Below are 25096 nucleotides of genomic sequence, written 5' to 3' on the forward strand. Positions count from 1 at the left end.
TCAATTTTATTTACACTCACTTTTAAGTTTCCAAAATCTTTCTCATAATCTGTCTATTTTTCATAATGGTTAGAGATTGTACACTGCACATTATCAGGTAAAACGCAATCTCTTTGCTTATTGCTCATAGGCTTTCGTTAAATGGCAAATTGCACTAGATCTCCTGCTTTTTGAGAGCTACTATTGCCATGTACTTCTTGGGAGCATCTTCTGTTTTTGCATAATTTTAGAAAGTGGTGAGTTGACAGAATACATCCTGGAGCTTCCCTGAACACTAAGGGCATACTGCCTGGAGACACTGAGTAAATACACAGCCCTCTTTTGGTAACAGTCATTATGTGGCTTGGATAGCCAGATTGATGCTTTCCATGATTGAGGAAGCACAGGGATTTGGTGGTAGCTGAGTAGCACTATGTGGTATATAGGGAGAAAGCCAAGCTAAACCCGTAGATGGCCTCCCAGAGCCTCAGCCATAGAGCACAGATTTTCAGGGGGTCATAAATCAGTCCATCCTATAGACATTCTTCTCATACTCCCAGCCCATTTTGAGACCCTTATTGGCTTCATTAATTTGCATTAATTTGCTTCTTTCTCTTCTTGTCAACTACTGTTTTGCTGCCTAAAAAAAAAAAAAAAATAAAATAAAATATAAATATATATATATATATATATATATATATATATATATATATATATATATATATATATATATATATATATATATATATATATATATAATATATATGTATTTTTGTATTTTGACCTAAAGATGCTGCTGACTTGGTGGCTGAGATCATCATTACTGCTAATGATGGTATCAGAGGTGTTATTGAATGGACAAATACAATGTAAGCATACTTCATTTTATGTTACATTTTTTACCTTCATTGATTATGCTTGATTTGTAAATGTGTATTTCTATAGGTATGAAGTCAATGAAACAATAGGGTCCTTGACTTTAGTGGCCTACAGGAACAAAGGAACCTATGGCAATGTGTCACTTATCATTACAGCTCAGAATTTAGAGGCTCAGCTGGGATTGGACTACAACATCAGTGAAACTGTATGGACACATATAAATAATAAGATAAGATATAACATATTTATACTAAATAGTGACTTCTCTTTCTCGCTCACAGACTCTGCACTTTGTTGACGGTGAAAGACTGAAATTTGTAGAAGTACAGATCAGTGATGATGTTGTTCCAGAGAGAGCTGAACGATTTCAGTTGATACTGTCTCAACCATCCCAAGAAATGGTCTTGGGTGCTAATACAACAGGTGCAGCTTTGGCATATAAACAGAAAGCAGAAAGTTTATGATATGTGTCAAAAACAATATTATTTTAATTACAGCCACTGTAAATATCCAGGCCAGTGATGATGGAAATGGAGTTATTTCGTTCAATACCAGTGAGGCCTTTGTTTTAAAAGAGCCAACTGCAGCGACTGGACCAAGGGAGAGTATAGCCACGATGTATGTTGTGCGTAACCCAGAGGAAGGCATATATGGCACCGTCACTGTGCAATTCAGCATCACTAATGCAAACGGCATTCTAGCGGACAGTGACCTGAGCCCAGCACAGGGAGTAGTGGTGTTTGATGAAGGAGTGAGGTTAAAGGTGGGAGACTCTGGTTTATGTACATTAATATTATAAGTCACATTAATTATTTACAGTGAATAATTCAATTCTTTGTGATAGACACTCGAAATTCGGGCTGTTTTGGATGCAGAGCCTGAAGCAAATGAAACCTTTATCATGGCTTTGTCAAGCCCAACAGGAGGTGCAAGACTTGGAGATCAACTTGAAATTTCCATCACCATTTTAGAGAACATTGCGCCATCTGGTTTATTTAGAATTGGACCTACTCTAAACAGGTGTATTTCATAAACATCATTATGCAAAAAAGGAAACTACAAAACTCAGATACTCAAAATGTTTTGGTTCTGAACAGAACAAGAACTGAAGTGGTGGCTGAGGAAGGCAAAACAGTTTTTCTCACTGTGTCACGTAATAATGGTCTTGAGTCGTCCGTCAGTGTGGAATGGGAAGCCAAATCTGCCACTGCTATTACCTCTGGTAGGGTCACCGCCACATGCTTACCTAAATCATTACAATGTTCTATGTTCTTTTCAAGTTTTATTTTTCTTACATACATAGATGGTCCTTTTCCAGTAATGGGAGTGTATCAGAGTTTTGAAGACAGCTCGACTGCAGCTTGGTGCTCTGTTCCCAATGGCCTCTCTCCTCTTACAATGAGGCTCGATAAGAGGCCAACCATTGGATCATCATACACACTGGCCACACTCTACCAGTGGCAAGGTGTTTTTGTGCCAATTATGGTATGACTCAACATCAGTTAATCAGATTTCAATTTCAACATTTTTCCTTTTATATTTACTTATTACTTGTCCCTTTTTGTACAGTCTGTTAAGATTCAGAATCCAAACTCCTGTGTTGGTTTTGCACACAACGGCTCCACCTTCTTTGGCGTCACACACGGCAGCCCACCTTTCAGTCCTGCTGTCAATCTGAGCATCTTTAAATTACACCAAGACTTTAACATTACATTGGTATGTTTACTACAGTGTCCCATGAGTTTATTTATTTATTGTTTTGTTTCTGTTTCTTTACATATCTTTACCAATCTCTTAGGAACAAACAGTCAGTATTGAAGCATCTCAAGTTAAGCATTTTTCCATTGAGGGCAGAAATTATTTAATAGTGTCCAGTCAGGTAACAACTAAAATATTTACTTTCAAATCTATTTTGTTGTCTATTTAATGATAATGTGAATGTATTATAATTAATATGATAATATATTAATATTCTTCTTTTTTCACAGATATTTCTTTGGACTGGAGGTTCTTTAGCTCTTTCACAGACACTTGATTTTGAGCAGGACATTGTCAGTGTAACTACATTCACAGAAGCAGGTGAAGCACACCTCTTTGCGTGCATCAACCGTGAGACTGACAGCTGCTTCATCTTTAAATGGGCCAATGGCAGGTTTCAGGATCCACAGCCCCTCCCACTGACAACTAGAGGAACCCAGGTGGAGCAGATCCACACAAGGGCAAATGGCACACTTCTCCTTGTTATGATAACAGGTATATTTTAATTTACATGTATTTGTTAACGCGTACATTCTATTGATGATAACTAAAGATAAAGGCATAAAGACATTAATGTGATGTATTTGTAAAAAGTATTTACTGTAGTAATATTGACAAGACAGCACTAAGAAGGGCACTGATGTTATAAATAAATCTTGCCAAATGAATACACTGAAAAATCAAACTAGGAGGCAGATGTTTCACATAAAAAAGAAAGGAAGAAAGAATAAAAATAAATATTGTATCTATTTTTGTAATCAACTATAAATATAAATTTTACAAAATTTAGTCTTAGTTTAAAAAAATGTTAGAGATGTTGTGCAATATTTGTTGTGGATTTACTGGAAAGGCCTCAGTGTGGAAGAGAGCAGAACCACAAAGGTTGTAATTTGTACGTCTTGGGTGTGTCAGGCAGACCAGTTCTTACTTTACATAAACATGTTATTTTGGCATCGAAGTGCATGGACCTGTCTTTGCACAGGTCCTGCTCCATCCTGCGAGGTGTTCAGACCTGGGCAGAGGGTAACGCTCATTCAGTCCATTCCCCATCCTGACATCACCTCCATACATGCCTTCAGTGATGCTTCAGGAGCAGGTAAGTAAGTGTTTAAGCATTACTTAGTTTCTATTAAATGTAACTTAATTAAAACAAGGCAAATCCTTTTCTTCAGCATATATACTCCTAAGTGGAAGCAGTAGTTCCTCGCTCTATACCTGGAGGTCAGATTTCAACCTGTTCACTGTGATCCTGAGGGCCCCTGCAGCCAATAGCTATTTTTCTCTTGTGGTGGCCTCCATCAACAGCACCAACACTGTCATAATGTCTGCAGAGGACAATAGCTCAACTATTTATGAACTGATTTATCTCTCCAGCCAATCTGACTTCATCCCAAGGTACCAAACATAGAAATATATAAAGTAATTGGACTACACAGTTATGCTATTACATTGGACACCTAACATGTATCCTTTTTTTTAGTTTTGGTGAGTTGCTCTTTGCACCAGGTGTCAGTGAACTTGAGATAGCTGTGAATATTATTGATGATGACATCCCGGAAGTGGAGGAGTACTTTTATGTCACTCTGAAAAACCCAAAGGGTGGAGCTGAAATTGGATTTGGTGGTCAGGTGACTGTCTTCATCCCAACTAATGATGATGCCTATGGAGTCATTGGCTTCTCTCCTGTGAGTCCAAATAAACATGTAGAGATCATTTAGCTGCTGTCACTGATTAGATAAGCCATGATTTTTTCTTTGGTCTAGGACTTCCTGTCAATCGAAGTTGAAGAAATGCTGCAAGATTATCAAATAAACCTTATTGTGGAGAGGAAAAGAGGCACCTTTGGCAAATTGACAGTTCAGTGGGCTGCTAAAGGCAATGTGACGGATATCAAACCTGAATTGGGAGTGGTATGTGCTGTGTCTCTGCATACATGCACATGTAAGTTTAGGTATAATAAACAATTTTTATTTTCCCTCATATAGATAACATTTGCTCAGGACCAGTCAGAAGCCAAAATCTCATTGTCTGTAATAGCAGACGGTATCCCAGAACTTAGTGAGACTGTCATTATAATTCTAACTGATGTAACAATGGAGGTGCAGGACCCGAAGAATGCTGCAGTCATTAACAAGCAACTGGCTCAGGCTTTAATCACCATCAAACCAAATGGCTCTCCGTATGGGGTCATTGGGTGGCATCTGGACTCCCAGTTCACACAAACAAATGAGTCACAGAGTAAGTATTTCAGGCATTAGACAAAGCCAAACATGACTCCTTTAGAAGCAGATAATATAATACATGATTTTCTTTTGCTTACCATTATATAGACCTCACCAAATAGCCTTCAATTATATATTTTTGTTTATTTTGTTTTCCTTCGTTAAACATAGGAGGTGCAGTCAATGTTACTCTGTCCCTTGTCCGGGAGCAGGGTTCAATGGGTGATGTTGCGATTCACTATCAAACCAGGCCAGCCTTGCATTTACCTCCCTCCAATCAGGCCACTGCAGGACAGGATTACATCACCCGTGCCAGCACTGTTATCATGCCTGAGAGTGGAACTGTCGCTGTTATTACAATTACTATTTTACCTGTAAGGACTTCATTCATAATTTATAATTTCTGATGAATGTCTTAAATTTAACCATAATGTGTTATTTCAAGGATGACATCCCAGAACTGGATGAAAGTTTCTTAGTAAATATCACAAGTGTGGAGCTGGTGAGAGGTGCAGTGGGTCCAGGTCAGCCCAGCGTGAAAAGGCTTGGACTGGAAATAGCACAAATTGTCATCCTGGAGAACGATGACCCTAGAGGAGTAGTACAGTTTAATGTGACAGAGGTTAGAAATAAAACTCCCAAATTCTGCTATAATTACAGAAATATTATGAATGTGTTTGTATTGATTATTTCAACATTGTCTGTGCAGGATTTCCCAGGTGGAAAGTTTGCATATGAGTTGATGCCACCTGATAACATTGTCCACCTCTCAATTGCAAGACTTGCTGGCACGGTGGGAAGACTGGTCACCTACTGGGAAGGAAATCCAGTCACTGCTGACATCAATGACTTCAGTCCCATCTCAGGAAATATCACTTTTCTAGATGGACAGGTAAATGAAAATAAAGCTGTAGATAGATCAGTTTAAAGGGCCCATATCATGCTGTTTTCAGATCAGTGATGTGATGGTTCCTCATTAAGAACATATCTGGAGTTGTGTTTTGTTTCATTCACAGATATTTAATATATTCAGGCTTCAGTTCTTCTCTCAAACAGAAAACACTCTGTTCTACCTTGTGATGCCCTGTAGTAGTACAGAAAGTGCTCCACTGTGTTTTTAAAATCTATACACCTTCAGTAGAATCATTTGATTATTTGTTTTATTTTTATTTTATTTTTATTTTTTTCTGAGCAAGGTATAACAACAAGGATATGTACACACACACACACACACATATATATATATATATATATATATATATATATATTTTTTTTTTTTTTTTTTACATTTATAACCTCTGAGGCTGTATTTGAATTGAACTGTTTTTGAATGTTGAGTTTCTCTTTAAATAAGAAAGTTGAGTTTCTCTTTAAATAAGATTTGGCATGTTTTTTGGCAAATTTTACTAGATCCCCAAATTTCAATATCTTTGATTGGCTAAAAAGTACCTTCGTATATTCTCCGTATTTGACTAAGTGAGCTATTTGTATTGATTTTTTTGTAATTTAAACAATATGTCTGCGTTACTTTTATAAGAATTTCCACAGGCCTCCTCACAGTAACTTACAAGGAGTAAGATAAGAGTGCAGTAGATTGTATACAGGGCTTTCTTATTGAGGAAAAATTTGGATTTGTTCATCAAGGCCCTAAGTTTTGCAATTTCGGTTTTACTTTTATCAGTGTGGGGTTTCCAACAAAGTTTCTGATCAAGAGTTACACCAAGAAATGTGTGGTCAAGTTTCTATGGTTATATGAAATTTTATTTGCATTTGTGGATTTATTTTATGGTTTCCAAAGAACATTGCTTTTGTTTTTATGATATCTAGAGTTTTTGGCAAATCACACTTATAACTTTGCAATTTTTGTATGTAGTCTCAATCACTAATCTTTGAAGGTCCTCGCCTAAACACAGAATTCTTGTATCGTCAGCAAAGAGAACGAATTTAAGTTTTTCAGACACTAAGTACAAGTCATTTATATAGTTGAATAATTCTTTAATAATAAAGGGTTTCTCAAACATGTCTGAATGAAACAAAATACAACTCCAGGTATGTTTTTGAGGAAGTAACAACATTTTTACATGGCTTAAAACTCACAAGAATTGTTTTTGTGTAATAAAGGATCTTTAATGCCATTAATGTGTGCCATATTGCCATATTGTGTAACATTGCAAGCAAAACATCCGGCAGAAACGTTTAATAGTGCAAGCTTTGAATGTCTCTTTATGTTTCAGCGTAAAGCTCACATTGCCATTACTATTTTGGATGACGATGAAGTGGAGACTTCTGAGACTTTTAGAGTGACTTTGCTTCATGTCATGGGCGGCGCACGACTTGGAGATTTCACATCTATAGTTATAACAATACCACCCAATGACTCACGATTTGGACGCTTTGGGTTTAGTGCATTAAAGGTTAGTTTCACTGACAGTTATAAATATATCAGTCAGATCAGTGGACACAATTTGCTGCCAGTGACAATTTGACTATTTTAATCAGATATGCTGCTCTTGTGTTTCTTCTTCAAGGCTGTAGTCAGTGAGCCAGAGTTTGTGAATGATCCAGCTGCTGTGGCCACCCTGGTGGTGTTACGCTCCTCTGATGGTCTTGGGGCAGTTACCCTGAGGTGGCAGTTAGAAGAGGTGGCAGTTGAAGACCTTACACCTCTAAATGGGACCATTGTTTTTACTGAGGTAGTAAATTAAGCATTTTTGCTAAATGTTAAAGAAATAAGTAACCATAACTTTATTTTCTCATATTACATAATTTTCTTTGATTGCTTCTAAATGTATACAGAATGAGACCAGGAAGACATTTGTAATTCGAGCCCTTGCTGACACGAAACCAGAAGGAGACGAGCACTTTAGGGTACAGCTGTTTCCTGTGGTGAATGATGTTGTCATTGACCCATTAAAAGGTTTGGTTTTATGATTATGACATAATGTTTTTAGATTTTAAAATTGTTCACCCATCATATTGTCTAAATTGACAGTATGTATTGTTATAGAAGGCTAGAGAGCTAGAGAGACTATAGAAGTACAAATGGCAAAGATGTATCTAATTATCTAATAATTGTTCTAGGACATAGCTACAATCATCATAAATGCAGACAAAGCAGCCCTGGGGATTGTCGGAGTAGGTGAATCCTCCAGGAACATCCTTATTGGAGAGCCCCAAGGACTGTACAATGGGAGCGCTGCTGTCAGGTTAGTCAAGCCTTGCATGTCCTTCGAGTAATTGTTTGGTTTTTTTTGTAATTTACACACACGTTTTGTGTACTTTCTAGTCTTGTGCGAGGTTTACCTGCATATGGAGAGGCTCAGGTCTACTGGAACATCACACCAGCTAGACCCTCTGAGTTTGAAAGAACCTATGGTACTGTGACTTTTAGAGATGGACAGTCTGTTGCCACCATCTATTTAAAGGTATTCATTCATTGTAAATAGCCTGTTCCCCATCTCAATGTCTGTTTTATGTCTGTTTCTCTCTTGATGTACTCCTCAGACTCTGGATGATGATATTCCTGAAGAGCGTCAACAGTATCTACTTTTACTGACATCTGCAACATCAGGGCTGGAGATAAGTCCAGAAGCGAGGCAGGCCAGCATCACAATGGCAGCTAGTGATAACCCCTTTGGCATATTTGCATTCATTCAACAGCAGGTTACAGCTTCTGAAGAGGAGAGAATGGTATGTTTCACACATTTAATATCATTAAAAGCTCTGCAAGTAAGAAACAGATTTTTGTGTCTTTTAATCAAGGTCAATGTGACAGTTACACGAACTTTAGGAGCTCTGGGCAGTGTGTGGTTAAGCTATGAGACCTCAGACAGAACAGCTGTCAGTGGGGTGGACTTTGTTCCAACTTCAGCACAACTTCTGTTCACCCCAGGCCAAACGTTTCACCAAATTACCATATATATATATGATGACAACCAGCCCGAGAGCTCTGAAATCTTCCTGCTTAATATCACTAAAGTGGAACTTGTCAATATAAGGTAAACTTGTAAACTTGTGCAAAGTGTGGCTTGAACGAAGTGTTCATGACTCATTCATGTATTTTCAACAACATGTCTCCCTCTGCTGGTCAGTGGCATGGATTACAGCATAAAAGAATCTGGCCTTCAGCTTGACCAGCCTCCAAAGATTGGCAACATTTCTTCTCTTTCTGTCATTATATTAACAAATGACAATGCTGAGGGTGTCTTGGAGTTCAGTCCAGGCTATATTAACATCACTGGTAAATAGTATGAAACACAACTTATGTATCCAGTTTTAACTGCTTTGCTAACACAATTTTTTTGCATTTCAGTCAAGGAGGATATTGGCTTTCTTTTGATCCCAGTTTTAAGGAAAGTGGGCACATATGGACTGGTATCAGCACAGTACATTTCAAGAGGGCTGAGTGCTTCGCAAATGACTGACTACATCCTACATAACGGCTCACTGACTTTTATTCAAGGACAAAATACCAGCTACATAAATGTCACTATTATAGATGATCTGGACAGGTGAAACTATAGTAAATACTGCCGTACGTAAACAACTCTGTCATTGATTGTAATAAATGTATTTTCTTATTTTTACCAGTGAACCTGCAGAAGTATTCGAAGTCTTGCTCACAAGTCCCTCGGGGGGTGCTGTTCTTGGTTTGCAACATATTGCAAGAGTCACTATTGCCAAGAGTGACTCTCCAAATGGTGTTGTGCGCTTTGTCAATGAGAGCACAGTCACTTTGGTTAACCCCAACTCCACAATGAGAATAAATCTTGTTCTAAAGAGAGCTGGAGGCCTAGTAGGAAATGCTACAGTATGTAAAATCTACTGCTGTCAAAAAATGGTGTCCAGTGCATTTATACCAGTCATTTGAAGTTTTAATATTTATTATTTGACAGGTTGCTTGGATCATTCGGGGTCCAAACAGCAATGAGCTCCTTCCTCCAACCAATACAGATATTAGAGAACCTGTAAATGGGAGTTTTTCATTCAGAGATGGTGAGGAAAGTACATACACGATAGAGCTACATATTCTTCCACATGGAGAAGTGGAAGTGGAAGAGACCTTTGTGGTAGAGCTAATCATTTTGTCTGGGGAAATGGATGTAGATCCTCAAGCAGGATCTATACAGTTAAAGGTATTTCTTTGTTATAAAATTAGTATGTACATGTAACCAATTGAACAAAGTAATTTTTTTTTTGTTTCTTACAGATTGAGAAATTTGGAGATCCAAATGGTATTGTTCGGTTCTCTGAAGATGCATTAAGAGAGCGTGTTTATAATGAATCCACAGAAGAAGAAGGCCCTGTCAATATCACCTTGACTGTTACACGGAGAGAGGGGGTCATGGGCAACATAACGGTAAGACTAAAGCCTTATTCAGTACTTACCACCCATGATATTCACTGTTACTCAAATTGCTGTTTTTATTTAGATCCACTGGCAGATTAAAAGTGATTCAGACACAACAAACGACTTCTTGGCTCTAGCGGGTTCAGTGATCATTGTCGAAGGCCAAAGAGACACAGAAATCATCTTAATCCTGATGCCTGATACAGTGCCAGAGCTGGAGGAACTTTACATTGTCCAGCTCACTAGTGTAGAAGGTGGTGCTACAATGGATGCTAACCCATATTTTACCAACACTCGCATAAGGTAATCATGATATATTGGGCTATCTTAGTTATTTTCATGCTAATGTACTAATCACTGTCTGTTTCTATTAGGGTGCTGGCAAATGATGATCCACATGGAGTATTTACCTTAAACCCGGAGCTTCAGTCTATTGTGATAACTGGCTCAGGAGCAGAGACCAGAAGAGCTTTGATTCTGAATGTGACTCGTTTGGCCGGGCTCTTTGGCAATGCCACTGTGGGCTACAGAATCAGAGGAGGGATAGACATGATCAACATTGAACAGATTCTACAAGGACAAGCACAGGGGAGAGTGGTGCTGAGAGAGGGAGAGGAGTTTGCTACTGTAACTGTGCCAATTAGCACTGAGGTAAGGCTGTTTTAACTGATTAAAATGCTACATAATGATAAAATAACTTGAAAGTTTTTTGTTTTATGGTAGGTGTTTTTGCTCTTGGGAGACAGTTTTACTGCAGAATTAACTGATGTTAGACTATTAAGCCCAACAGTTGGTCCTCCTCCCACTCTTCATTATGCTGATAATGTTGCTATGGTTTCTATACATGAGCAAGCCGCCAATTCTGAAGTGAGTTTGCAGGTTCTTTATAATATAATTTTTTTTCTTAACAAGAAGAACAAAATTACATTTTACCCTTTTTATCTAGATTGGCTTTGCATCCATTGCGCTTGGCATCTCAGATATAGACACAGGAGCATGTGAAGCAACAATAATTAGAACAGGACTGTTTGGGAACATCACAGTTGAATGGAAGTCTGGGTACCCTTCAGGGCTAGCCCCTCCTGAGTTCAAAATGGGACAAGTAACCCCTAGCTCAGGTAATATGGTACTCCTTTACTTTATAAGGCAATGAATGTAAAATGTACACCTCCTTTATGTCATGAAATACCTACCCAGTCAATAAATCCCTTTTTTTCTCTGTTTTCAGGCCAACTGACCTTTATCCATGGAGAAAAGGCCAAGACCATATCTTTGAAAGCCACAGCTGATACAGTGGAACCTGCTGTGCATGCTATTCATATCACCAATACTACCTCCAGTGACGTAAAGCTCAGGTAAAAATCAACCACTCAACAAAAGTGAATAGAGCCTTGTGAAAATGCCTTAATACAAACTGATTGACTGTTTGTACGTTTTATGTCTATTTTTTTTCTATCTACAGGTCAGGATTCACTGTGGCAGAAATTGAACCTCTGGGGATTTACCAGTTCACTGCCACTTCCCGTCAGATTGTTATTTCTGAGGACATCCAGACCATCACCCTCTATGTCCAGCGATTGTATGGCTCACGCAGCAACAGGACTCACTTGTACTATCAAACTCAAGAGGGCAGTGCAACAGCCGGACAGGACTTCATAGCAGTGTCAGATGGTCATGTGTTCTTCGAAACTTCTCGCCAAACCAATGCCTCCTTCCAGCTTTCTGTACTGGACGACTCCCTCTCAGAGCCAGATGAGTACTTTAACGTCAACCTCACTGACATCAACATGCATTTTGTGGATTCAGTTTGGGCGGACACACCTCCTCGCCTCAATCCTAAGCACAGTTTGGCCACAGTCACTATTCTGGCAAGTGATGTGACTGGAGGAGTGCTCAGTATTGGACCAGAGCTGGTGCGAGTGAAGGAGGACAGAGACAATGAGACTCAGCAGGAGCGCAAGGTGGTCCTTAGGGTGCGCAGGTCAGACAATGCCTCTGGGTCTGTCAAAGTCCGACTGCAGGCTTACGGAGGTGTGTTTGCTTTTTTGTTGTAACATTAGAATTAATAATGAATACTTATAATAATATCATATAAAATATAAAATTATAATTAATACAGTAATTATTAAAGTAGGATAAAAGTTGTTTCCATCCATCCAATTTCTTCCATTTATCCGGGGCCGGGTCGCGGGGGCAACAGTGTAAGCAGGGACAGACAGACTTCCTTCACCTAAGTTTTTTGAAGACTAAAATCATGAGACGAATATTAATAACAAATATCTAATGAGGTTAAATTAAATTTAATAGTTCAAAAATGTAGTCTTCTACATGTTGAAATACAAAGACATATGTAGTAATATAATATACATATTTCTTTCACTTCTAGAGGGAAGTACAACACCCTTACCATTTGCTCTGGGACCTGTCGGGACACTTGCTAAAGAGGATGAGGATTTCCACTTGCAGAACTCAGAAGTGTCGTTTGAAGAGGGTCAGTATGAGACAGAGGTGGTCCTTCTTATTCTGGATGACTCAGAGCCTGAAGGACCTGAGGAGTTCTTTATTTACCTCAGTGACCCTGAAGGAGGTGCTCAAATCACTGATCGCCCAGTGCAGGGGTTCAAGGCTTTTGTCAAAATCACCATCCTTGGTAAATATCAGCATGTTTTCATTTTTCAAAATAATCTTCATAAGGATAACTAATAATTAGTGTTAATTAATTTCCTTTGTCTATGACAGGAAGTGACTTCCATAATGGGGTGATAGGTTTTACCCTTAATTCGTTAGCGGGCAAAGTATTAGATGAAGATTCAGAAAACAGAACTACTCTGCTGTATGTACAGAGACAGCAAAACAGGTAACTGCAAACAGTGAAACTGAAATGTGTTTTTTTGCAAGTGGTTTCATGTGTTTTGTTTTTCTGTTTTTAGAGCTTTTGAAGACTTGCAAATTTTCTGGAGAGCTACTTTTACCAAAGATTCTTTAAGCCTTATCAATAATGGCGTTAACCTAACTTCACAGCTAGTGCAGACTTCAGGGACAGCCTTTTGCAGGAAAGGAGAAATAACCTGTGCATTCACTGTTGAAATTCAAGATGACAAGGTACCACTAAACAAGGGTAAAAACAATAATGTCTTACATTCAAGCAAACTAAATGTCATCTGCATCTTTCTAGGAGCCTGAGTTCCTGACCTGGTTTTTAGTGGAGATCTTTCAAGTTGGAGAGGGTGCTACAATTAATGAGACAAGTCGATTTGCCAACATTACAATCATCGAGAGCGATGATCCACAGGGCCTTGTGTTCTTTGCTGTGGGCCATAGACTTCCTGTTGCCACTGTGTCCACAGCTCGACTGAGCATTCAAATCCACAGACAAGGAAGCACTTCTTCAACCATGACAGTTTATTATCGCACTGTGGTGAGTTGTCCTTGGATCCTTAGAACAATTTTGTGTCTTATATTTTTTTCTTTTATTAAAGGCAATAGAAAATAACTTTACTCAAAATTCAATAATAAACATGAAACCTAGACACAAAAACATAAAACAATTTTGTGTCTTTATTATTGTGTAATTTAAACTGTAACCATGTGGTCCATATTTTACCAGTTATCAAACTAAAGCATAACTTTGTTTTTAATAGGAACTCTCAAAAGTAGAAATCGTTGGTCAATCACTGATATGGCCTGCAAAAGAAGGGATGGACTTTCCAAAGCAGGAGGGCTTTCTAACATTTGATACTGGCCAACCAGCTGCATTGTTGGAAATAATTTTAACTCCTGATCAAGCCCAATTGTTGGACACTCCTAAGCGTTTCCAAGTAGAGCTGTACAATGCTACAGAGGGGGTAAAAGTTCACCCTGTGTTTGGACGTGCTAATGTCACCCTGGTCTCCAGTGATGCAGCGGTGATTGTGTGGAGCTTATTGGACCAATTACATCAACCGCTGAATCCTAATATTCTGGACTCTGTGCTGCAAGAACTTAGCAATGAGATCACTACTCCTGTGACACAGGAGCAGATGACTGCTGTGGTAGAAGCATTGGACAAGGTAAGAAAAGGGAAACTACATTGCAATGTGTTTATTGTGATAATTTTAAATAGAGAAGAGTATCAGCACCACTGTAAAGGCTTTACATAGATAAGTTTGGTCTGGCTGATCTTACAATCCCTAAGTCAATTTGTCATCTGAAAAGGTCTTAGTTGTCACTCAGTATGAGTAATGCTATCATCACACTGATGGCAGTCCATAAATTACTGTAGCTGAGCCTGCAGACAAGTGGAGACACTGTAATTTGATATTGGAGAGCGAGAGGAGGCTGAGAGTGCAGAAGCAAGAGATGCAAGGTTTCATATCACTGCTGCAGAAATGGATAAACATACTATATATGGTTCTGTAAATTTTTTTAAAACCATTAACCAGTCTGCCTCAAAGAAGTCAAATACAATTATTGTGCAAACAGAGATGAATGTTTCCAAAATTAATATTTTTTTGCTAATTAGCTTGAATCCTTTTTGGTAATTCTATGCCAATTGCCTACCAGGTTCTTACAGAAGCAGAGAGTGTTCCTTTAGAAAAAAGAAGTCAAAATTTGACCTATGACCTCTTGTGTGCCTTGGCCAACCCCAGCCGACCTGACACCAGAGGCCACAGTTACTTTGCTAATGTGACAGAGCGATTTGCCTTTTCTCTTCTGACGCAAAACCACTGTGACATGTGAGTACAGGCATTTTATTTGTAATTCTGAAAATGCACTAGCATGAATGCCCATTTTAACAAGACTTTTTTTTCCTCTACAGAGGAGGTACCATCCTGAACACATGCCCTTTCATGACCATTTCTGCCTTCCAGTGGTATCCAACTCAGATCAATGGGTATAAATTTCGGGGGAGCAACGCAGATTTCTTCCAACTTCCTGACTTATTACTCACAGTGCCACCAGGGGTCACTGTAGACTGTAGCTACCTCAGTCGGATCCAGATAATTGAATACACAACTGATCACTGGTTTCTCACCAATAATACACCTTTAGCACTTACTGGAAAGGTAAAGCATTCTTAAAATTGTATAGCAGGTGTCAGCACTGCTCCATCACATAAAAATATTGTTATATGAAATTGTTATTTTCTATGTAGGTTTTTTCTTCAAGTCTTCAAAATAAAATCTCAGGACCTCTGGATCCTGGTATAGAAGTGGTCTATCGTATCCACACTGCTGGTCAGCAAGTTAAACCTGGCGAGTCTCTGTGCCTTCTCTGGAATCATACTACTGCAAGGTAATGTGTCTGCCACCCAACACAGTTTTGTGCAACGTGAGACACTTGATGTAGACACAACACTGAACCTATGAATCTCTGTTTTATAGCTGGTCACCTGATAGCCAGTACTGCAGAGTTGTGAAAGAAAGTGGTAACTATGTGGAGTGTGCCTGTTCCCATTTCTCCATCTACTCAGCTTATGCAGAGATGGCCTCTCTAGCATCCTACAATGAGGCCTTCTATGCTTCAGGGTTATTTTGTATATCAGGTAATATCTAATAAAAGTCTAAATTTATTTTCATTCAGTTATTGTTAGCCATAACATGGCATTTTGTCTCTTCCTTACAGCCTTTGCCTTGGCAATTATATCTCAAGCACTGTGCTCCCGTTTCCCTATGTTTGCTGCCAAACTGCTCACACACATGATGGTGAGCTGCCTTGGAACCCAGGTAAAAAATTACAGGAATGCATTGGATTTTATATTGCGCCTTTCAAGACACAGAGTGCTCTAAATTACATTATTAGTTCATCCCATACTCATACTCAGCTGCCCTGGGGGCAGACTGATGCAAGCTTGGCTACCATTCTGCCCCATTGGCCCCTTCGACCACCAATCACTCATTCACACCTGGGTCAGTCCGTATGAAATCAGCCACCCTCCCTTATGAGCCATCTCAGATTTGCCTGAAAAAATGTCTAAAATTTTCTAAAATTACCAAATGAAAGAATCTCAAATTTTAGCTCAATCCCTTGAGTCGTTCCTGAGTTATGGCTCGTTGAAATTTTGGGGCCATGCTCACTTTTTCGGAAGCCTTAATTTATAAGCATGTTTGAGAGACCATAACTTCATAAAAAAATAGAGATAGGAAGGTGAAAATGTGTATTTTGTAGATTCTTGGTCATACATTCTGAATCTGTTGTCAAATATTGGGTATCTTTATTAAGGAGGGTGCTGTGGGTCCCCAAAATCTCACACTGGGTTACCACTCAATTGTTTTAAAATTTTGCAGGTCCAAGATCTATTTACTCCAAGCAGATATTTACAAACTAACTGTTGAACCTGAATATTTGAGAGAATGACCATTTCTGACAACAATCTCACACTTTTCTGAGCTTTCATGTGGATGGTGTAGAGTCACAAATATGGTCACAGCCCAAATGTGATCCCTTCTTTGGACCCTCGGTTCCCCATGTGGGTACAGTTAGATGTTGATCATTTTTTTACCAGAGAAGCTTTGGCATATTCTGATTAGTTTAAAGTAATAAAAAAATCTACTATTACCTTCCTTCATTTCAAACAGAATTTTTGAAAATGAGCTCTCACAGGTCATTTTTGGTGGACTTTATGTACTTTCTCTCTTACTAGAAAGGTTAAATTACCTTTAATAGACTTAAACACTATTTGCTTGTTATAAGGGGAGACAACTGGAGATTATTTGTGGTACATGGTTTGTGATGGTTTTGGTGGCACAATAAAACACTTGGCTGCAAGGACCAGTCTTCAGACAACTGACAGCAATCAAATATTGACTGAACTGAAGATGTTTGAGTGGGCTTCACAAAACATAAAGAATGTAAAGTTTTTCTTTACAAGCTCTAAATACATTACAAACAATGAACTTACTTTCAAACTAGAAGAGAAGGTAAAGACTGTGAATGGTACTAGATCACACCACAGTTTCATTCTGGTGTCAAATGGTAAATTAGAAATGAGGAGAATATCTCAAGATAATTTATGTACTGAAGTGTCAAGTTTTTGAAATACAAAATGAGATTGTGCCAGATATCTCTCTGTACCAGCCAGGTCAATACAGTGCATGTATTTATGACAACACATGGTTCATTGGGAATATTTCAGAGCGTTCAGATGAACATGGTGATGTCTATGTGAGATTCATAAATGGAGACGACAGAACCTTCATCTGACCTCCTGAACAGCAGAACCATGCTGGGTCCCATTTCAGAACATAATCTGTTGTATTAAGGTACCAGACGTTCAGAGAAACAGAGCACGAAATTATCGTCCTGACACTGCAGATTATGACAGGATCCAAGCATTATTTCTGAAGTCCATTAGTAGTTAGGAACACTTAGTGTGCAAGATACCAATACAGATGATCTACATGTAGATGGCAAAGGGACCAAAATGGGCAGATATTTCCAGTATGTTGGTATTTTCCGCTGAGGTTGTTTTTCACACTGAATTTTTAAAATGTGATTTCTAGCAGTTGAACAAATAACAGGCCAGATTACTGTATTTTGGTAAATTTTGTGTCATTATCAAATTTTTCCTTGTTAATGTTACTGCCTTCTTGTAATATTTTTGTGCAAAAATAATATACATATGGTGATACTGAAAGCCATGGTTATAGAATCAGAGACTTTGTGATTTAACAATGAGTTTTCCAAATGTAATTTGCCTTTGATCAGTTTCCATCAATACTCTCTTAACTTTTGTTGCTTTACTTATACACTATGAAAAGCTGTTTCTTTGTAAGATAACAAATTATCTTCCTCAAATAAAAATAGAATAAATAATGCAAACAAACCTTTTTTCATAATTTTGTAAAGAGTTAATAGTTGAATTTTCTCAAAGGATTAATGACACTTTTCCAAGCAATGTACCCTAAATAATCTCCAATTGTCTTCCCTTATAACAAGCAAATAATGTTTAAGCCTATTAAAGGTAATTGAACCTTCCTATCAGGTGGAAAAGTACCTAAGCTCCACCAAATATGACCTGTGAGAGCTCATTTTCAAAAATTCCATTTGAAATGAAGGAAGGTAATAGTAGATGTTTTTATTACTTTAAACTAATCAGAATATGTCAAAGTTTCTCTGGTAAAAATGTTATCAACATCTAACTGTGCCCACATGGGGAACCGAGGGTCAAAAGAAGAGGCCAAAAAGATCACATTTGGGCTGTGACCAAGGACTCTACAGCATCCACATGAAAGCTCAGAAAAGTGTGAAATTGTTGTCAGAAATGGTCATTCTCTCAAATATTCAGGTTCAACAGTTAATTTGTAAATATCTGCTGGGAGTAAATAGATCTTGGACCTGAATAAATAAATAAAAATTGAGCAGCAACCAAATGTGAGATTTTGGGGGCCCACAGTGCCCCCCTTAATAAAGATACCCAATATTTGACAGATTCCGAATCTATGACCAAGAATCTACAATAATACAAATTATCACCTTCCTAACTCTATTTTTATGAAGTTATGTTCTCTCAAACATGCTTACAAAATTAAGGCTTCACAAAAAGTGAGCATGGCCCCAAAAATTCAACGGGCCATAACTCATGAACAACTCAAGGGACTGAGCTAAAATCTGAGATTTTTTCATTTGGTAATTTTAGAAATTTTTTGGAATTTTTTTTTCAGCCAAATCTGAGATGGCTCATGGGAAACGGCTGATTTCAAATGGACTGACCCACCTCACATTACACCTAGTACATTTTTAGGATACATATTTGCTGCTTTTGTATCACATAGTAAGTGACTGAACATACACAAATGATCATCAAAATAATTATCATAATATAAAATTAAACAATGCATGTGTGTATCCCAACAGTGTGGAATCCACTACTATTGGTTTAGACATGTTTTGTGGACAGTTATGTACAAAATGCAAGAATGTGCATACATTCAATATATGGTGCTTTTCTTAATGTGTGTCTTAACAACACAACAATGCACACTGCACTCTTGCCCATTTAAAAATCCAGATGTCATATAAGCAGTGAGTGAGAAAGATAGGTGGCTGAAGGTTAGGCTCCTCTGACCCAAACATATGCGTGTGTTTGCGCATGTGTGTCTGAGTGCAAGAGCAGTAATTTTCCACTGTTCCCCTGCGTTTGACAAACATGAGCCCCTACTGCCCTAATCCGTCGTTGGGGAGTGACCACCTCAAACTGTTTATGGCCTGGACAGAGCCCCTGAATGTCGACATGTTTTGGATGGAAAATTCCAGTTTAATTCCCTTGCGTTTTCTGTACTTTTTTATTCTTTTGCATCACACGTGCGTTGATGAAATGTAACCAAAGTCTGTGTTTCTCTGAATTTTGAATACCATTTTACCACTGCAAACATTTATCATAGTTGATCGTATATTTGATAAGACTGCATGTGCAGCACGTGAGATAAATGCGGGTTTAGTGGATTTGAGCTTGTGTCTCATCATTGTTCTGAACTGTCAGGTCTCACTCTGATAACCTGCAGGGCTCTCCATATATGCTGCAGACAGTGGTCACATTCAGGCACTGAGGATGAACTCAGTATTAAGATCATGGAAGTTGGCCTTTTAATTAAGAGAACAAAAACACTAGTAACAAAACTCATATTAAACTAATATTATAGAAAATGTTCTTTAGTTGTGGCCTCTAAATGAAAATGTAGATAGCAACTATAGTGACAAAAATCCTACTCCAGTCGAGCCTATCCATAGCACTGCCAGGCTTATCACATCTCATCAAATCCTAGATAGCAACCAGTTCTGAAGTGTACCCTGCATCACAGCAAGACAACTGAAAATTGTCTGAGTGGAAATTTACCCAGTGCATATAAGTGAACATTAGACGGGCATGTACGTATGTCTGCTCGTTTTATATAAACATTTGCAGAGCTTTTATTGTGCAGTAATAATGCTTATTCAGTTTTGTGCACACCTCTGCAAATTAAATACTTGAAATAGTTTTTAATGATGCATTTGCAACAACTGCTTTTATTTACCTAATTTTTTAGAGACATTTTATAGCGATTCCCTCAGTTCTCATAATAAATGGCTGGAGCTTGTAGTTATCCTACTGTACTGAGATAGCCATGTGAGAAAGGAAAACCTTATCCAAACAAAATTCATACTGTATCTATTAAACCAAACAACTATTCCCAAGCAGCATCCACTCCAGTGCTTCCATATTTATTTTCCAGTAATTCCAGTATCAGGGAGCTGATAAAAGCATATTTTCAGTTTGTTTTATGCAGAACTCTTGCATTGAGGTTTCAGTGTTAACTTCTACCCATCCTCATTTACTTCCTTTCTGCCAAAAATATGAGCCATCATTGTTTATGCGAGTCTAAACAAATCCTTAGAGTGACGTAGAAATCTAAAGGATATGAACTCAATTACATAATATAAATTTACAGTATTTGCCAAGCCAGTTACATGAATAGCGCTAGACGCTACAGTTGCTTTGTCCTTGATGAGATGTTAGCTGTAGACTTTGGGCAGTGCCAAGACAGTAATGGCATGGTGTAAAGTTGCATTAGACAGAGACAGGGGAGCAGCAAAGGCCTCTTGGGGGACTCGTGTTTCTCTTCTCTGGATGTCCGACAGCACCTTACGCCGGTGCCACCTCGATGCCAGATCTCATAATCCAATCTGACCCAGTCTTTTCTGCGTCCTTGTGACTGATATAGCAGCAAAACTTTATACCTTGTTTTCTATCCCTGTACTTTCCTTTTTTTTAATATATATATTGTTTATTTGGTTTCCATTTGTTTCAATAGAAACAACACACAAACACTGCCAGTGCACAATATGTACAACAAAAACAGCCTGTACAGCAAAGTCCAGAGAGTTCAAGTGAAAAATCAGTCCTTGTAAGTTTGAGGTCAAATCCTCTGTTTCGTCCCTGTACTTTTCAACTGAGACACCTTCATGAACAGTAAAAGACATTTCTTTTTTGCTTTGATGGTGTGTGCTCCCAGTAGAAGTGGTTTGGCACATCCTGAGTGACTCATTCGTTTCCCATGAGCCTGTTAGAGACAAACTGATCTTCCAGTTATAGCCACAACACAACATGTCATACACTGAAACTGGAGGGTGATATTGACAAAATTATCCATCCCAATGGCAATATTCACTTTCTCAGAAATGTACTAAAACGTATCTATAAATATTATAGTTACTGATCAAGTATACCACAAAAAATGTATAGATATATTCATATATATTTTTATATGTCTTTTCTGCTATTTTGTACTCTTTTAGTTGCCTGTTTAATTGTATCTCCAAATTGCAATATGATACATTTTTCTGCTATATCTTCCATAGAGATAGTTCACACAACAAACGAGTTACAGTGATCTCAGCATTAGGTTCAATGGCATACATTTTTGCAGTGTTAAATAATCTATACTTCTGCTTGTGGGGTGACCTGAATGGTTGTGATGCACCCTCTGCCCTGTGTGGACTCTGGATTTTAAACTCTTATTTTTGCCAAATGTGTGTTGTGGCCCTAAAAACACCACCATGAACTTTACTCTATTTCCATTAAAAGCACAGCAAACAGAAGCAGGAGGTCAGACGAGCTTTCCCAATTCATTTTTTAACCTTTACTTCCAGTGTCAACTTTGCTCATTTAACCTGATAACAAAGAACAAGGTCTTTAGGAATTGTATAATTTAATTTAAAGTTTTTAATACAACATTTACAGCTAAATGTATTTATTTTATTAATGTATCAATTTAATTTAGTGCCCGGACAAATGTGCATGCATTCAGACTTGCACACACATAATAAACCTGAAACTAAACCAGGAGTAGAACAGGACCAACCCTACCTCTACATCACAACTAAAATGAGCTCAAACCAGGACCAATCCAGGATCAAACTAGGCCAAATGTGAACGCACCCATACAGTGTGAATTCCTCCTCATTGTATGTTACAGAGTTGTCTGTAGGGGGCGGTGCAGCTCCACAGCTGGAGCCATATTCAACAGACGTACAGTATGAGAGGAGAGCTGATTAAGGGCTTCTCTGGGCTCTGCTTCATGACTAGGGCTTTGTGGAGAACATTGCTGATTAAGACCCTAAGGCAATGGCTTGCTTTACAAGACACTACTTTAAAAACACTTTAGGAAGATTATCTTTGACCATTTGAAGTTGATTTCAGATTCAGACTTATATTTCAGATTTTCAGATTAAAATTTTGTGAATTTGCAAATAAACATAAACTAAACAATGTCATGCATAATAAACATAAAATCAAGAATCAAATAATATATGGCACTAAATGCATACTGTAGATTAAAAGTAATACATGCCATTCAAGTCACAGTTCTCATCCCTGTAATGAAAATATATAAAGCCAAAAAAGGATTACAAAAAGTAGAGTCTCTCCCAGCTAGTGGACTGATTTCCCCATTTACATTGTAAATGGGGAAATCACCTCAAGAAGATAAGTGGGGTGCTAGACAATGGATTAAGACCTCTCAGGACCAAATCAATAAGGCCCATTTTCAAGTTTTTCTTCTAGGCTTGAATCTTCCTCCTCCTACGCTCAGTAGCTGCCTGCACAGTTAAGTATCAATGCTGGAGCAGGTCTCATGGTGTGTGTTGTTGGAGGAGCTTGGGCCCAACAGCTGGTTTGAGTGTTTTTATAGCCACGTGCCTGCAGTAAATAGAGCCGAGTATGGAGGGCCAGGCTGCATCAGCCCAGATGTAGAGGAAGGAAACCTAAGAGGCGTCTTGAGAGGAGCCCTGGTGTGATTGCAAGCAGATGCAGACACACTTCAACTCAAGTGTAGATGTAACAAGGACTTGAAAACAAAACTTTTCTGGGATGGTACAATATGTGTGAAATATAATGCCTAAGGTTTCGAAGTTGTTGTTGTTTTGTTTTGTTTTTTTAGTTTTTTACTAATTTGGATGATTGATAATTCATGGTGGGTTCAATCCCCTCTTAGACTGACACGTACAGAATCCAACCTTTTCACTTTCACAGCAGTACTTCACAAATATATAATATGACTTAAAATCCACAGACACATATTTTACATTAAACCATAAAGCAAACTAGTAATTTCAGTCTTAGTAGTTACGAAGTTATCAATTTTCCCCAAGTAGACAGATTTTCCACACCTGTTTTCTAGAAGAATACACACTATTACAGTATTACATTGTATACTTATATAAGTAAAAAATATGCAGTTCTGCGCTTGTTTTCACCTCAAACACATAAAGAGGGAGTGAGTGTTTATGTGCCAACACCTGTCTCAGCATGTCAGTCTAAGTCTGAGGTTCAACCCAAAACACATGTAAACTTTAGTGGGTCTTATGACCTTTTGCCTGCACAATAATATATTCACAATAGACAAGATCCTACAGTGAAATGCTATACCGATGATGCACTGCCCCAAGGGATTCAATCAGGACAGGTTAAATTACTATGACACCAAATTGTCACTTTACATGATCGTGTTGCTTATTGCTGGATTGCTGTTTTTTATGCTCCAATTTTGAAAATGACTTTTAATGTACCCCCTTTGTCCCCCAGCAATCAACAATAAATACTATGCCAATTAAGTAATTAAACAAAAGATCTCTACAATATTATCTACTGACAATACATGACAGAAAATTAATACTTTTTAATAAGACAAAATAAAACATATTTCAAAATAGAGATACAGAAGATATCTTCTGTATTTGGCCAATGACCTTCCTTAAACCTCACCCCTGAAACAGCACTTGAAACAGTGCTGGGGAGAGTAGTGATGCACAGGAAACATAAACAGGTTGGTTGTCAGGTTGCTGTGCAACTGTCTTGTAATTTGTTTTTTTGCTACTGAAAGCAAGACTATGTGATAGTTACTGGCAATAATGAGACAGGCTAATGCATCTAAATTTGTTAACCAATACAAATACTGGTCTGTTAATCTCATATCTCTCTTATACTATATTTTATATCACAATGAACAAAGGCTGTGGAGGCTGTGGGCTGAGGCTGGAACAAGCTAGATCAGACCGGTAGCATTTGGAGAGAAGGGGGAGGGTGCAGATGGGTATAAGACGAAGAGTGGAGCAGAGGATGGAGGCAGCTGGGGGGATGAGAACATTCGAGATGAGTCCAGAGCCGCACTGGAGTTATTAGCAGTGTAAATGGGTGCAGTGACAGACAGACAACTATGGAGCTCATTCATGAAGTGATGTAATGCACTAAGCAGAAGCTATTTTTAGCCACAGTGATACAGTTAGGCAGTCTAGCATCATCAGCACACACAGCTATTGATCACGACAAGAGAAGAGTTGAAAACACCAGCAGGAGGCAAATGCACCAAAACATGTTTAACCCGTCAGTGTCCACATGCTCACTTGTTACTATTTACTATATATGACTACATATAAGCAGTGATTATGATACTGATGTTTTGCTTTCAAAGGCTTTTCGTTCAGTAGTTTCATATCAGCTATAGATGTAGTCTTCATCACATCACAGGGCTAATAGCAGTTATATTGGGATTTGTGTATACAAAATTAAAACCTATGCTTCAGTTTGCTCCAAAATGTAGTTTGCATTTATTTGCATATACAGTCCTCTTTAATCTGCTTCCCAACAATACTCACATTTAAACAGAAATGTTTGATTCCCAGATACTTGATTCTCTAACTTAGTGCAGCAATAGAGCGAGGGAGAGAAGTCTTTAACAAAGGACTAGATATGCCTATGCCAATGTGCTTGTTATCTAGTTCATGCTTTACTACTCCGTATATTGGGCACAGAACAACTGTCAATTTAGAAAAACACAAATTGATGCATGAACTTAAAGTAAATAATGGTCTCCAATAGATTAATAGAGTAAGTAAGTTGTTATGTGCTTTCTTGCAGTCTAGTTCCTGTTTTACCAGACACTTGAGCATTAAA

The 25096-nt window shown here is 38.2% G+C and overlaps 1 protein-coding gene across 1 annotated transcript in view; it reads left to right on the plus strand.

The window, feature by feature from the left end:
- The window catches only part of adgrv1 (adhesion G protein-coupled receptor V1), a 75378-nt gene that overhangs the window by 25363 nt on the left and 24919 nt on the right, over window positions 1–25096 (plus strand). Inside the window, exons 42-87 of the mRNA XM_055162094.1 lie at window positions 770–848; window positions 925–1063; window positions 1140–1281; window positions 1356–1621; window positions 1703–1878; window positions 1956–2080; window positions 2162–2343; window positions 2428–2574; window positions 2657–2737; window positions 2847–3111; window positions 3599–3712; window positions 3789–4011; window positions 4097–4301; window positions 4380–4526; window positions 4602–4854; window positions 5010–5212; window positions 5284–5460; window positions 5548–5730; window positions 7073–7252; window positions 7367–7531; window positions 7635–7760; window positions 7920–8044; window positions 8125–8263; window positions 8343–8528; window positions 8601–8836; window positions 8930–9078; window positions 9151–9349; window positions 9429–9648; window positions 9734–9973; window positions 10048–10197; window positions 10271–10491; window positions 10563–10839; window positions 10912–11055; window positions 11135–11306; window positions 11417–11543; window positions 11651–12223; window positions 12582–12838; window positions 12928–13045; window positions 13119–13290; window positions 13364–13606; window positions 13830–14237; window positions 14731–14903; window positions 14987–15233; window positions 15323–15462; window positions 15552–15712; window positions 15793–15893. Coding sequence (XP_055018069.1) covers window positions 770–848; window positions 925–1063; window positions 1140–1281; window positions 1356–1621; window positions 1703–1878; window positions 1956–2080; window positions 2162–2343; window positions 2428–2574; window positions 2657–2737; window positions 2847–3111; window positions 3599–3712; window positions 3789–4011; window positions 4097–4301; window positions 4380–4526; window positions 4602–4854; window positions 5010–5212; window positions 5284–5460; window positions 5548–5730; window positions 7073–7252; window positions 7367–7531; window positions 7635–7760; window positions 7920–8044; window positions 8125–8263; window positions 8343–8528; window positions 8601–8836; window positions 8930–9078; window positions 9151–9349; window positions 9429–9648; window positions 9734–9973; window positions 10048–10197; window positions 10271–10491; window positions 10563–10839; window positions 10912–11055; window positions 11135–11306; window positions 11417–11543; window positions 11651–12223; window positions 12582–12838; window positions 12928–13045; window positions 13119–13290; window positions 13364–13606; window positions 13830–14237; window positions 14731–14903; window positions 14987–15233; window positions 15323–15462; window positions 15552–15712; window positions 15793–15893 — 8756 coding nt within the window. The remainder of the gene's footprint in view (window positions 1–769; window positions 849–924; window positions 1064–1139; window positions 1282–1355; window positions 1622–1702; window positions 1879–1955; window positions 2081–2161; window positions 2344–2427; window positions 2575–2656; window positions 2738–2846; window positions 3112–3598; window positions 3713–3788; window positions 4012–4096; window positions 4302–4379; window positions 4527–4601; window positions 4855–5009; window positions 5213–5283; window positions 5461–5547; window positions 5731–7072; window positions 7253–7366; window positions 7532–7634; window positions 7761–7919; window positions 8045–8124; window positions 8264–8342; window positions 8529–8600; window positions 8837–8929; window positions 9079–9150; window positions 9350–9428; window positions 9649–9733; window positions 9974–10047; window positions 10198–10270; window positions 10492–10562; window positions 10840–10911; window positions 11056–11134; window positions 11307–11416; window positions 11544–11650; window positions 12224–12581; window positions 12839–12927; window positions 13046–13118; window positions 13291–13363; window positions 13607–13829; window positions 14238–14730; window positions 14904–14986; window positions 15234–15322; window positions 15463–15551; window positions 15713–15792; window positions 15894–25096) is intronic.

The sequence above is a fragment of the Boleophthalmus pectinirostris genome, unplaced genomic scaffold (genome assembly GCF_026225935.1).
Source record: "Boleophthalmus pectinirostris isolate CB_2022bp ecotype Guang Dong unplaced genomic scaffold, ASM2622593v1 HiC_scaffold_4, whole genome shotgun sequence".
In the NCBI taxonomy this organism is placed as follows: Eukaryota; Metazoa; Chordata; class Actinopteri; order Gobiiformes; family Gobiidae; genus Boleophthalmus; species Boleophthalmus pectinirostris.